We start from the raw sequence: 14378 nt of genomic DNA, 5'->3' as shown, positions 1-14378 counted from the left end.
AGAACCGCTGCTCTAGACACTGACCTCCAGGATGGCAAGAGTACGCTTCCCCCGAACCATGCAGTCCCCACTGCCCCACCCGCCTTCCTGGAATGCTGCCATCCTCGCCCTGGTAAATGGCTACCAGGTATGGAGGGGATATGGAGGGTTTCTGGAGGGATGTCAAAGAAACAACACTACTTAGAGAGTTGGGCCTCCTTTCTTCACAACCTGCAATGGCGACTCTTACTTTCCTTGACCCTTTTTACCCATTTTCACTTTTTATTTCCCCCTTGTGGACACTATGGGACCATATTGTTTTTTCCATTTGTTTCCTGTGATATTTTCTTCCTTTTTAAAAATAAAATGAGGGTCCAGGCCAGTGCAGATTAGGAGAAGAGCACAGTATTGAGAAAGTAACTGCTCCTTTCTTCCCCAATGCAGACAAGCAGCCAGCAGCAGCTTCTGAGCCCCACTCTGTCAGACAGAGGAGGAAGTCGGCAAGATGCAGCGGACACCGGAAAACCCCAAAGGAAGTTCGGGCAGTGGCGTCTGCCCTCCGGTATGTACATCAAGTCCTTTATCCATTGATTGAGGCCTTTTAAAGGTATTTACACTCCGTGTTTTCAATCCTAGATTTCACCTAAAGTTATTTATAGACAGTGAAACAATGAAAAATATATCCCCTTATCAAAAACATTTCCCTCAAAATAACTTCTCTAAATAGAACCATATTGGAGCTCGTTTTCAGCTACCATGGTTGAGAAGGCTATAATGATAGTCAAGATCTAGAAACAAAAGAGGAAAAATATCAAAGGGCTACCTGTGTGCATTCAAGTCATTCTCAAACATAGGGAAAATTTACTTAATCTGAGAAAGTAAGCAATATAATCATTTAGAAAATGCCATAGTTCTTAAAGAAGGAATAACAAAACTTACATAGTGTGATATGATATGATATGATATGATATGATATGATATGATATGATATGATACGATACGATATGATGATATGAGTGTATAGTACTTGCTGAATGCCAATGAGTATTATAAGTGCATTGCATGCACTTAATNCGATTCATAACAGTAGCAAAATTACAGTTATAGAGTAGCAATGAAAATAATTTTATGGTTGGGGGTCACCACAACATGAGGAACTGTATTAAGGGGTTGTGGTATTAGGAAGGTTGAGAACCGCTGATATTTCAGGCAGCTGTTTCGATGATGGAAGGATAATAGATAGAGCAACTGGATTAGAAGGAGCCAGCGGAACAAGGTATAAGCTCTGTGTGAGTAAGAAGGTGTGAGACCTCTCAGGACCTTGTCATCCAGGTGAAGCTCATCATCCTAGAAGCTATTGGGTATCATCACTTCCAGAATGTAAAGTGAGAAGGAATCTACAATAAGTTTGGAGCTACCATGGAAAAAAGGAGCAGCAAAGCACATGTTTTTATTTTTCTCCAGATAAATTGCAGCCAAAGCCACTCTATCCAAGCAGAAGAGCAGAATACACTCCCTAATTCCAGATGTCCCCAGAGAGGAAATGTCACACCAAAAAGACCAACTTGCCTGTTGCGCTGACTGCTTTTGTCCTTTAAGAACCTCTGGTCCTGGAAGCGTGCTCATCCTCCACTCCATTTCACAGTGGACTATGGTGAAGGAAGATGCAGTCCTTGTTCTGATCCAAAGACACTTCTGTGCAGACATATTTATTTCCTTGCACCTCACCAAGGATCTCACTGGACCCCCTTCCCACTGCCCATACGTGACTGTTGTCATTTGCCTCGGCAAGGCTCTTCGAGAAAAATCACACTTCAGCATCAGCTTAATGCCACAGTTATCACTACGGTTATAGTCGGTGGGATCTTTGTTTCTCAGATCAAGCTTTCTTAGTTATGAAGCACACTGAGTCATCTCTTACTGCTGATCACACACTTGCAGGAAGAGCTGAACGTGTTTCTGAGCAGGGAGGACATCTCTGGAATCACTTAGACGTGTGGCTGCCTGGTCCCAAGAGGTCTCCAGAGACCTTAAGTCACAATCTGATCTCCAGCAAGCTTTTCAACACCTGAGCTCCCTCCGCCAGGATTCCTTTATCTCCTGTCTCACTGGCCTTCCTTATGTTGCATTGTTATCCTACGATGTTCTTACTCCTCAAAGAAGCTGCTCACTATTTTATGTAAAAATAACTTTTAAAATACAGAATTCAGCTGAGCAAAACAGGGACTGAAGTTTCATTTAAGATTTGATTTTATGGCTAATATGTATTCATGAGTTTTGGCAGTGACCTTTTCAGCACCTTTTTAAAATAAATTTCTTAAAGGAATTTTCACATTTTATTAAACTAATCAGTAGGCTTCACAGAAGACTTAAAATGAAAACTGTAACAAGATCTTTTGTGCAAATTATGAGAGGCTTTCTTCTGTTTAAATTTCAGAATGCATATACCTACATGATGGGCGCATGTGTGATTGTCTTTAGGTTTTTCTCCATCTGTGGAAAGCATGTGAGTATGTTGTGAAGCATTCTATCGAAGGTCCCACAGACAGGGAAGATAAGAGCAACGGCTGACTGACGTCAGCTGTCTTTCTCGGTGTTCAGGGCTGTAGTTAACAAAGTGCTAGACATCATTTAAGTAAATTTTAAATATTAAAATGAATCAGTAGCCTAGTTATCTTGTAATATCTTTCCTGAATGTACGTTGTTTTATTTATTCTTCATATTTGCTAAGTGAACTCAATCATCAACTAAAGATAACATATCCGGCATGAAAGCAAAAACCAATGGTATTTCTTAATACTTCTTAATTTTTATTGTTTTTATTTTTAATAAAGCTGTTTGACTGCAAAGAAAATAATCCTTCATGAACATCCAAGATTCCATGATCCCAGATTTCTTTATATTCTTTGGTAATGTTCATAGATACAGTCCACATATATTTTTCATATTTTAAAGTACCATTTTCTTTTTAGATACTGACATTACATCATGTATAGTCTCTATATAAACATAACTAATACATTTACTATTTGAGGGTATTTAGTATTTTACCATTGTTTAGGTCTGTTTTTATGAACATCTGTTTGTGGAAGAGTATTGAGTCTACTTGCTATAGGCCAAAAATATATAGCCCTTATCATACGGAATTAGGGAGCAAGAGAAAAGAAAATGGAAGACTAAAAAAATCTTAGGACAGAACTTTTATTAATTTGGCTGAAAAGGCGGGACGGTTTGAAATATGAGTATAATTTATCTCTTTCTAAAGGTTTTAGAATAATATTCTGATATAATATCTAATAGGAAGAAATTTTCAAATGATATTCTGAGGGTCACTCTTGTGCCAACCTGCTTAAATGTCATTTACTTCCCATGTTCTCTATGGTTTAATGAATTGAATATTCATATTTTCTCTTCCCTTCTCCCTCTCTCTCTCTCTCTCTCTCTCTCTCTCTCTCCCCCTCTCTCCCTCTCCCCCCCCCTCTCTCCATCTCCATCATCTCCATCTCATCTCCATTTCCGTCTCCGCCTGCATCATCTCCATCATTTCCATCTCCATCTCTATCTCCACACAGGTAACACTAAAGATGCTCCTCCTGACGGTGGTTGTCAGCATGTATAAAAGCTTCTTTATCATCGTAGGAATGTTCCTATTGCTGCTGTGTTATGCTTTTGCTGGAGTTGTTTTATTTGGTACTGTGAAATATGGAGAGAACATTAACAGGTTGGTATATATGTATTTTTCTATTCAGTTATCAAGCAAACTTCTTTAGTACTGAAATCATGAATAAAAACCTGAATGCTCTTTATCTATTAAAGACAGAAGGGAAGGGAGAAGCAATCAGTTGGAAATTGAAACAATAAAATGGCCAAATATTAAATGACATTTTTCTAATTGAAAACAGTATGCATGTTTAGAAACCTTAGAAAATTCAGAAATTAAAAAAAAAAGAATCCATAATTCCACCACCATTCAGGAATAACTACTAATATCCTGGTGAATTTCACCACTTTTTGTTTTCCATGTATTGTCAAAAAATGACATTTTTTAATTAAATAATTTTGAGATGGCATTGGTTTTTTCTTTTTGTTAACAAAACAAGGGAAGTTAGAACCCCTTGTTCTAACTTCAATCAATAAAATTATTATTACATATGAAAAGCATTTTTCAAAGATTATCTTAAACTTTTTGGAAGTATCTCATAGTCTAAAAAAAGTCCTTATACAAGAAAAGTCCTTATTCAACAAATTATATACAGATGTCTCTTGTTGCAGAAATGCTTTATTTGATACATGAGGACAGCTCCACCTTTTATAGCATAATCCACAGGAAAGAAGGAATCACTTTTAATTGTCAAAGCTTGAGATGAATGGCAAGAAATTGACACCATGCTAGGGTTGGGTTATTCAGTCAGCTATACTTGGGAGCAAGTATAAATAACAAACAAATAAGAGGGTATAACCTTTGGAAATTGTAACTTAGCAACCAAATTTTCTCTAAAATTCACCTATTGTTGTGGTGGCAAACCTTACTACTTCATGACAACTATATTACTCATATTATTGTTTATGTTTTGTTTTTTTCCTTAAATTAGGCATGCAAACTTTTCTTCAGCTGGCAAAGCTATTACTGTACTGTTTCGAATTGTTACCGGTGAAGACTGGAACAAGATTATGCATGACTGTATGGTAAACATCTCTTCATCACTAACAATGCCAATCAGATGAAACTCTTTAGCCTTACAGGATTGGCAGCATCCTCCTTGTTAGCAGCAAGACTTGGTGTACAAAACACATATCCTGGCCTTTTAGTCCATAAAATTATGTTCTTTTACATTACAATGTATGGACATACAGGAAAAGTATCCAATGAACCCACCTTGAGCTATATTGTAGTTCCATTCAACAAACATGCATCATGTGGGCATTGTTCTTTCCCTCCCACCTGGCCTCTCCTTGAACAATTTGAATGTGAATTTGCTGTGTATAACAAATCCTCCTTAATCTTAACCCATTACTTAGGTCAGAGAAAAAATTTTAAATGCCCCTTGTCTGACATTTTGCACTTTGCGTCACTGTGACGACTTATCATTTGGGGCTAGCGGAGGTGGCAGACAGAGCATCTCTTAAAGGAAACCAGTTCATTTTCATTATGCTTCTAAAATGGCAATGAATTTGCGAATCTAAACGCATAGCATAAATGAAATAGTCTTTTTTATTTTTGCTGTAGATGATGTATCCAATGTCTATAGCTTTGGAGAGATTACTTTGAAATTAATTATATTTTACATGGGTTAGGAATATGTTCATTAACTAGTCAGTTAACAAAAATGTGTATTCTTCTCTGCTGTCACTGTCTCCTTCCTCTTCCCCGCACTGCCTCCCAGGTCCAGCCACCCTTTTGTACTCCAGATGAATTTACATACTGGGCAACAGACTGTGGAAATTATGCCGGGGCACTTATGTATTTCTGTTCATTTTATGTCATCATTGCCTACATCATGCTAAATCTACTTGTAGGTAAGTGATGTTCATTGAATATTTTTAATCTCTTTAAACTCAGGTACTTAGATAATTATGTACAATTTTCAAGTAATTATCCTGGATTGCTTGGGGTGGGTGTTTCGTGGCATTAATTATAAATTGCTGCCTCTCCATCCAGAGGCTGAAAAGACCTTTGAAAGGCATGTAAATGACAGTTGATTGCAATTTCAAGAGTTGTCCTATTTATTATGATCATTAATTTCAAAAGAACTCTTCTCGTGGATTGAGGTGAACAAATATCAGGGGGAGCTACCTTTACAGCCTCAAAATGTCACATTGATGTTTTTGAGAGATGCATGTTGTTCACCCAGCTGCAGGGCCACCCAGAACTCCATCTGACCTTTAAAAACTGCCCTGGAACTCTCAACTACAAGAGAAAGCCAGCTGGCATGAATCTCTACATACACAGAATGTGTGTTTATGCTCATAACCCTCATGTTTTAGAAAGGCAAGAGCTAGATAAACAGCTTAGTCCAAGTGGAAAACATGCCAACTTGGAAATTATATGAAAAGCACTTAAAAAAAATTTTGGCTTATCATGTAGGTGATAAAATTCATTATTTAAAATAGATGTTTTACTTTTTCTAAAAAAATGACAGAGGAGCGTAATTGTCAAACTTCTCGATTTTTCTCTTCTTTCTTTCTTTTTTTTAGCCATAATTGTGGAAAATTTCTCCTTGTTTTATTCCACTGAGGAGGACCAGCTTTTAAGTTACAACGATCTTCGCCACTTTCAAATCATATGGAATATGGTGGACGATAAACGAGAGGTAGGAGAGTATGCTGTCATGTCATGCCCCGCCCCAAAGACCCTTATTGCCATATCTCAAACATGGTTTCGTGGTTGGCAACTGACATGTGTTGAATTTTGAATGGCCGTTGGTGAATGGCAGAAAGCTGTCATTGACAATCCAGCATAATACAGTAGGAGGGAGAGGGACAGAACATCCTCATGTCGTTTCCAACCACGACCTTCCTCGTCTTCAGGCACTCAGGTCAGCAAGGAAAGGAAACCAAGGGCGCTCTGAAGAAACCAGTCCTGGGCTCGGGGCAGGAGGAAGGGTGAAGTTCAAATTACTAAAGCAACAGTGTAATATAGACTGATGATCCCCTCAACCTCGAACACCAATCCTGATTACAAGTGCAACGGAGCTCTTCGCGTGGTTTCTGAGAGTTATTATTTTGAATTAGTTTGGACTTAGTATTTGAATGTTTTAATCATGAAGCTTACCAAACATTTACTAGAATTAGCCAAAGCAGTGGCAGCTTCTTCCTCCTCCTCCTCTTCCTCCTTCATCCTAACAAACACTCAGATGTAGTTCTAGGCACTGGAGATGTACCAGTGAACAAGATGGAAAGATTCCTGGATTCACAGAGCTTATGTTCTAACACAAGGAGATGAAATAAAAAGTGAAGTAATAATTATTATTTCTAGAAGCCATGAACACTTTGAAGAAGGTAATAATGGTAGAGAGTGGTTGGAGTTGGGGGCAGACTGCTTTAGCCGGGGTGGTCATGAGGCCTGTCTGGGCAAGTGGTATTTGACCCAATATCTGCATAATGAGAAAAGTACAGCCATGGGAAGATCTGAGGAAAGATCCGAAAATAGTTTCAGGAAGAGTTGACTAAGGCACAAAGACCAAGGAACCAGAACAGGCTGAGTAAATGTGGGAGGTCCAGGGCTGGAGTCAGGGCCTGCCTGGCCATGCCTGGCTTTCTCTGCCCCCTTTGCTTGCTTTCTCTTTGGTATCCCCATGTCACCCAGGCACCAGTCTCACACAGTGACTACAAGTGCAGGCATCTCAGCTGGACCCACTTACATCTCCATCACTGCTTCCTATCAGAAGCTGCTTTCCCCCGACACACCCATGGGAGGCGGCACCACACTCACCTGTGATGTTAGTAGCTGACAGGATTCATGGCTCCCCAGTTCCCCTGCCGCTTTCCCAACACCTTAGTTCAAAGAAATAACCAGGCAGGCTGGCAATGTAGGTTTTAGTGCCTGGAAGGGAGTAACATGTGAGATTTTCAGACTCTGGAGCTGCTCTGACCAGGAACCCAATTCTCTCATGTGTAATTGTTCTGATAATGGAGGAGACCTGAAAAGGAGTGATCATTTCATAGAAGAACAACTTAACATCACACATGTAGAAGTTCCTGGCGTCCAGACTAAGTGAAGAGGGGGCCGTGTTCCACGCTGGGGGCTGATGCATTACTGACCCACTCGGCACGTGGGTCAGAGGAACACCCAAGCAGGAGCTGAGTCGGTGGAACAGGCCACTGGAGGAAAAGCCTGGTGAAAAAGTGTTGGGTCCAGGAGAGCTTTGTACCCTCCTTGGCTCCGAAGGCTGCATGGTTGTGAAATCCAATAAAACCAGAGAAGCACCAGCAGAAACTCTAAGTCAGCGGTTCTCAACCTTCCTAATGCCGTGACCCCTTAATATAGTTCCTCATGTTGTGGTGACCCCCAACCATAAAATTATTTTCATTGCTACTTTATAACTGTAATTTTGCTACTGTTATGAATCGTAATGTAAGTATCTTTTTGTTTTCCGATGGTCTTAGGCGACCCCTGTGAAAGGGTCATTCGATCCCCAAAGGGGTCGCGACCCACAGGTTGAGAACCAATGCAAGTGCTCAGCTTTTTTTTTTTTCAAATAACTTATTTTAAAGTTTATTTTCAATTACAGTGGACATGCAATATTATATTAGCTTCAGGTATACAATATGGTGTACATTTATAAGTCTTACAAAGTACTTAGCTTTTATCTCCCAATCTCCTCAGCGCACATATATCCCCACCCCCACCCCCAAGCCTCCAGGGAGGCGAACAACTTCCTTGCCAGCTGGTGCGAATTATGCCATCTTTTGAGAAAAAGCTCCAGGTGTTTCGGGTGAAAGCAGAGGAAGCCTTACCGCCTCCGGATGACGACTTACAGTTCCTGTGCTCTGCCTCCAGGGGGTGATTCCAACCTTCCGCGTGAAGTTCCTGCTGCGGCTGCTGCGGGGAAGGCTGGAGGTGGACCTGGACAAAGACAAACTTCTGTTTAAGCACATGTGCTATGAGATGGAGCGGCTGCACAATGGTGGCGATGTCACGTTCCACGATGTCCTAAGGTACGAGGGGGGTTTCACAGCTCTGTGTCACACAGCTGAACTGAGGCCGAAAACTGAAGCTATGATCGTGAAAGGCCTTGTGAAATACAATTAACAAGTAGGTCCATAACCTAACATGCCACGTCCGCTGTGGTTATAAAGCAAGGTCACACTTCTCGGGTGCCAAGTGGCCTTTCTCACCTGTCCTTTAGTGACCGTGTGCAAGTGAGTGCCCCACACTGGAGTGGGGAGAAGCAGTGGCCTGACATCCCCAGGTGCCCCTTACTGAACCAGGAGCTCCTGAAGGGGAAACGTAGAGGGGCCTCAGAGAGCCCGAGCCCGCCCTTCGTCTTGCAAGGAAGGAACTGGTCCAGGAGAGCGGAGTGACTCGCTTGCGGTTACTCAGCCTTTGTGGCCACGCTGGAGCTAAAATCCAGATCTTCTCTTTTGTGCATCTGACAAGAATTTTCCTGGCCCGCTCTGGGATGGTTGCCCTCAGTTGGTTGATAAACCACGTTTTCCAGACATTTGAAAGTACCCAGACAGGACAAAGGGGGAAAACTGAGGGCATCAGTTTGTATCAGTTTGCTATGTCTGCTGTAACAGAATACCATACACTGAATGGTTTAAACAATGAATCTATTGTCTCACAGCCTGGAGGCTGGAAGTCTGAGGTCAAGGTGTCAGCAGGGTTGGTCCTTCTGAGGCAGTGAGGGAGCATCTGTTCCACCCCCTCTCCCCAGCTTCTGATGGTTTGCTGGACATCTCTGGCATTCCTTGGCTTGTAAAAGCATCATCCCAATCTCTACCTGCATCATTACATGGTGTTCTCCCTGTGCATGCGCATATGTCTGTTTGTATCCAAATTTTCATTTCTATAAGGACACCAGTCTTTTCAGATTAGGGACCCACCCCATTCCTGTATGACCTCATCTGAACTAATTACTTCTGCAATGACCTATTTCCAAATAAGACTCTGAGGTACAGTGGCTTATGGCTCCCAATATATCTTTTTTTTGTCAGTGTGTGTGTGTGTGTGTGGGGGGGGGATGGCGGGGAAGGCAGTCAACCCAGAATAGCTTCTTAAACAGGGGTCCATGGAAAACATTCAGAGGACTTGGAAAGGAAAACAATTACATCTTTATTTTCACTAATCACTTGCTGAAATGCAGCATTTTTTCAGTGATGAATGCAGGCAACAAACCACAATAGTATTGACGATTCCTATGTCTTTGTGACCAGTAGAAATCATAGATATTTTCAGATCACATTACTGCTCTGGCCGATATCTTAAAATATCCTTTATGCTCACCAGTACTTCCAAATTATGGTAGTCATTTGACCTCAGCTAGATGTTATTATTTAATGCAATAATAAAGAAGCAATTATGTTACTATTATCACCTCTTTTCAAGGAAAATAATTTGAGAACTCTATTTTATACAATTGGTTTCCTTTGAAATAATGTGTATTTTATTTTGTGCATTTAAAACATGATTTCAGGGGCTCCATTGCCAAAGGTTTTCATGCCACAGAAAAAGTTAAGAACCCTCTACTAACAACAACTATTTTCATCATGTTGCAAATAACTGACAAGTTAAATGTTGGGTATTGTGTCACACATTTCAGGAGCATTCAGGTATACTGAACTACGCTTGTGGTTAGAATTTGAAAAAAGACCAGCATAGGAAGGGTCTGGGGAAGTTCCCACAAGTTATCAATTTTATCACCCTCTACTCACTTCTTTCAGGAGCAAGCTAAAAGGCAGAAAAAGACAGGGCAGAAAACACACATGAATAGCAAAGGATGTTGGAATGTCCCCTCATCTTTACTCCTAGTGACAAATACCTTTTAGGCTGAAAGTGAGGCCCATAGACATACCACTGTCATTAATAATTAATACTCAGGCTCTTTGGCTCACAGTGATAAATTAGATAAAACAGACCCAGGTGAATTCAGTCGTAGCATTGTTGGTGCCTCCCTTCCCTCTCGCTCAGTGTGTGATGAAAATGGTTTAGCTATGGTGAGATTCTTTATGAGGCAGGAAGGGAGGAAGAGCAAATGTCCTTTTCCCTCAATGGTGGGAAGAGCCTTAGCAAAGAAGCGGTCAGTGCACCAGTGCAGACTGGGGAGGGGCCTCTCAAGACCTCCGTGTTGTGATTTGGGTGAGGGAGATGGAGCTGAGGGCACAGCCGGGGGCAGGCAGGGGCTGAGCAATAAGTAGGGTCCTGTGGCTGCACCAGGGAGCACCAAGCTGCCAGAAGGGGCCGCATCCTCCTTTGGCTGTGGACCCCTCGGCCTGAACACGAGTTGCCTTATTGCCAGGGACCCCCATGCAGCACATCAGCTGTGCTGGTTTCATTGGCTGCTGTCTGGGCCTATTGTGCCAAGGGCTGAATGCGAGTGAATGTTTCACCCTGGCTTTGCATCCATCAAAATTAATGAGGAAGATCCAGGGGGACAAATTAGATAAATTGAGCGGGAAATGGGGGTGGGGAGAGGAGAAGGAGATGCATGACCCACAGCCAATTGGAGCTGAATGTGAAGAAAGTATAGAGATAGCCGGCTTCCTTTTACAGGGAAAGTTCCAGAGTCTTAAGCAGCTGATATGTAAATCAGGGCCTAGCCTGGATCTTTTGTTTTGCAAATGCTTATATCTCACTGTTGTAAACACCTCACAAATATTAACTGACTTAGTCACTTAATAAGGTAAGTACCATGACTATCCCCATTTCACAGATGAGGGAAGAGAGACAGAGAGAGGACATTAACTAGCCCGAGCCATCCAGCTAGGTCAGGCTGGCATCAGAATGCTACAGTAGTTGGGCTGAGTGATGTCCTGTCTGGAGTTTGAGATCTCTAAGAGTCTGAATCCCAGGCAACTCAGAACTGCGATTGCTGTTGTATCTCCCCCACCAGCATGCTGTCCTACCGGTCAGTTGATATCCGAAAGAGCCTGCAGTTGGAGGAGCTGCTTGCAAGGGAGCAGCTGGAATACACCATCGAGGAGGAAGTGGCCAAGCAGACCATCCGCATGTGGCTGAAAAAGTGCTTAAAGCGCATCAGAGCTGTGAGTGAACCAGAAGCATCTGGGGTTCATTTCCTCCTCGAGGGCCTCATGACCAGGGGGATTAGATCTTTCTGTGATTAGCCTCCTATCCCTTCAACTGTGTCAACTTCATCCACTTATGATGGTTAGAGGATGATCCAAACCTTAACTCTAGTCCAAATTCAGCTGTATCTTCTTGAGCAGAGTCCATAAATAGTTTCTATTAAATCACATGTTTATGTGATCACAGCATGAATGTTTAAGTAGCAGTTTTTTGATACTAAAATATATATGCTCTCCATTTATTAAATTCAACTATTCAAAATCTCTACATATTGATGAGCAACTGAATTTACAAAACTACTTTTAAATTTGCTCCTAAAAATTCCAACATATCATTGATAATGTTGTGTGGTCTTTAAATAAAGTCCACTTCTTTTGAGAGTTTAATGATTGATTTGCTGCCTCCTGAACTATACGCTTGTAAGATTCTCTAACTCATCAATCACGAACAGATACTGTGTTGGCATATACTGTGTTTACAATGGGCATTTCTATTAGGTATTTAATTTTATGAATGCTTTTGACTTATGTTTCATCCACATGGGGGACAAATCAAATTAATCACTAAACATTTATAACAGATATTTTTAATTCTGTTTCTCAGAACAACCTCAACTGTGGAAACCTATCTTTCTGTTCAATGAGAAAAGGGACCCAGAGAAACGAAACACCCCCACCTCCTGTAGCAAGGCAACTGACCCCCCATAGCTCCGCTTGCTCCAGGGATTGAATCTGCCTCCCGTAGGCCCTGAGGGGACACAGGGCATGCTGGTGCACCACCAGACTGCCCTGACCCCAGTGTGTGCCAGGACAGATCGGCCTACTCCAGTCTAGAGCCAAGACAAGAATGAGGGTTTCATTCGTCCACCCAAGGCTTCTCTGTCTCTTACAACTTAAAGGAAACGGCAACCCACATTGACTTCATGAGCACAGACTAACATAAGAAAGGAATAAAACAGAACACCCACACTTAGTGATTTAAAATTTCTATTTTAAATAAAACACAAGCTAATATCAATGAGCATCACTACTCCAACTGTTATACAAATGAAAGTGGAAGGAGTGAGCAATTCCTAAGTCTCTCAGTCTTTCTTTATAGCAGTCTGATGCTTATCAAAGATATTAGTTAAGGATCCTTACTTGGAAGTTCCTAAGAGGTCACCAAGCCTACAGGTTCTTTGGAGAAGAGAGAAGAAAATATGATTTGAATGTGGGGGGGCAGGAGGATGTTGGGCTGGTTTTCTGTTCCTGAAAGAGCACTTGTGTTTCCATAGAAACAGCAGCAGTCATGCAGCATCATCCACAGCCTGAGAGAGAGCCAACAGCAGGAGCTGAGCCGGTTCCTGAACCCCCCGAGTATCGAGACCACCCAGCCCAGTGAAGACATGAACGCTAACAGTCAGGATAATAATACGCAACCTGAGGTAGGCGTATGAGGTGTCCCTCCTCCAAAGCTACTCTGTGCATTTTTAAAACTAAAAATATATATTGGTGCTGTTCACATGGCCATTTCAAACAAAGTGACAATATTTCTAATAAGAAGTTTTTAACTTAAAAAAAAATTGGAACTTGTTGATCCAGATTATATTGGTGTCTTTTCCATCCCAGAAACTGGTTGAGGTTATTTCAAAAGATTCTGACTTGTTGGATACTAAAATAATGATAATGCCCTAAACATAAAAATTCTGTTGTCTAGAGAATTAACATCACTCTCTGTAAGGGCTGAATTTGAGTCTGGCAATAATACATGACTTAGAAGAACATGGTTTGCCTGAAGCCCTTCCTTACATGTTTCTTCTACCAAGTCACAGAAACGTGCAGCAAAATCAGTGACAGTGTTTGTAACTGGCTTTCAACCTCGGTTTCAACCTTAGTCAGACTCATTGAGGATTTGTCTTTCCTCAATTGGGGGGTAGAAGAATATATGGAATTCAGGAAGGATTAACTTGAGGACCTTCTGTTTACTAGGACACAGCATATTTTTATTTGCAAACTCAACCTAAATGCCCATTTAAAAAGCAGATACTCTGGTTTCTCTTCAGATCGCATAAATCTTTCGCCTTTTACTAAAAAGCAGAGTCATCAGTGTCTTGAGAGCCTTGTGCTGTGAGAAGGCCCTGGCAGGAGGCCCTGCCCTTTGTGAGGACATAGTTATGGATCAGCTGGAGATAATCCAGCGTTCTGAGATGAGCCCCCTGCCAGCGTCAGGCTTCCAGATGTGTAGTGACGCTGTCAAGGGTCCGCGATAAATACTGAAGACTGAGGCTCCACGCCCCAGCAGGATGCTCAAAGGAGCCCTCTTGTTCCATAGTTTTGAGTGGATTTCATGTTGTTGGCTCCACTGCCTGTAGGAATCATCTTCCACTGACCAGAGGGACATGTGCAGGGACAGTCAACAAAGGGGGAACTGAGAGCTTCTACAATGGCCCTGCCACCTGTCTGCCTTGCAGATGGCTGGCAGTGCATCGTGTGTGAGGCTAAGAGCAAGACAGCCAGCAAGACAGGGCTGATGAGGCAGCACAAGTAATGATTGCAGAGCTCTCTGCTTTGGGGTTTTAAAATAAACCCAAAGAGGCACCCAAAACCAAGAGGAAATATTGAACAAATGTGAAGACCAAGGTGCTGATAGGAAAGGGAAGGTTGAACCAGAG

At 41.8% G+C, this 14378-nt stretch overlaps 1 protein-coding gene across 1 annotated transcript in view; it reads left to right on the top strand.

Moving 5' to 3' along the window:
* The window catches only part of NALCN (sodium leak channel, non-selective), a 300278-nt gene that overhangs the window by 278760 nt on the left and 7140 nt on the right, over nt 1-14378 (top strand). The window contains exons 35-43 of the mRNA XM_019625115.1: nt 2417-2485; nt 3552-3700; nt 4572-4665; nt 5364-5496; nt 6175-6290; nt 8480-8637; nt 11535-11685; nt 13002-13151; nt 13424-13442. Of these exons, the coding sequence (XP_019480660.1) occupies nt 2417-2485; nt 3552-3700; nt 4572-4665; nt 5364-5496; nt 6175-6290; nt 8480-8637; nt 11535-11685; nt 13002-13151; nt 13424-13442 (1039 nt within the window). The remainder of the gene's footprint in view (nt 1-2416; nt 2486-3551; nt 3701-4571; nt 4666-5363; nt 5497-6174; nt 6291-8479; nt 8638-11534; nt 11686-13001; nt 13152-13423; nt 13443-14378) is intronic.

Source organism: Hipposideros armiger, unplaced genomic scaffold, assembly GCF_001890085.2.
Source record: "Hipposideros armiger isolate ML-2016 unplaced genomic scaffold, ASM189008v1 scaffold_615, whole genome shotgun sequence".
In the NCBI taxonomy this organism is placed as follows: domain Eukaryota; kingdom Metazoa; phylum Chordata; class Mammalia; order Chiroptera; family Hipposideridae; genus Hipposideros; species Hipposideros armiger.
The sequence above is the reverse complement of the archived record's forward strand: the minus strand, read 5'-3'. Positions and strand labels throughout refer to the sequence as shown.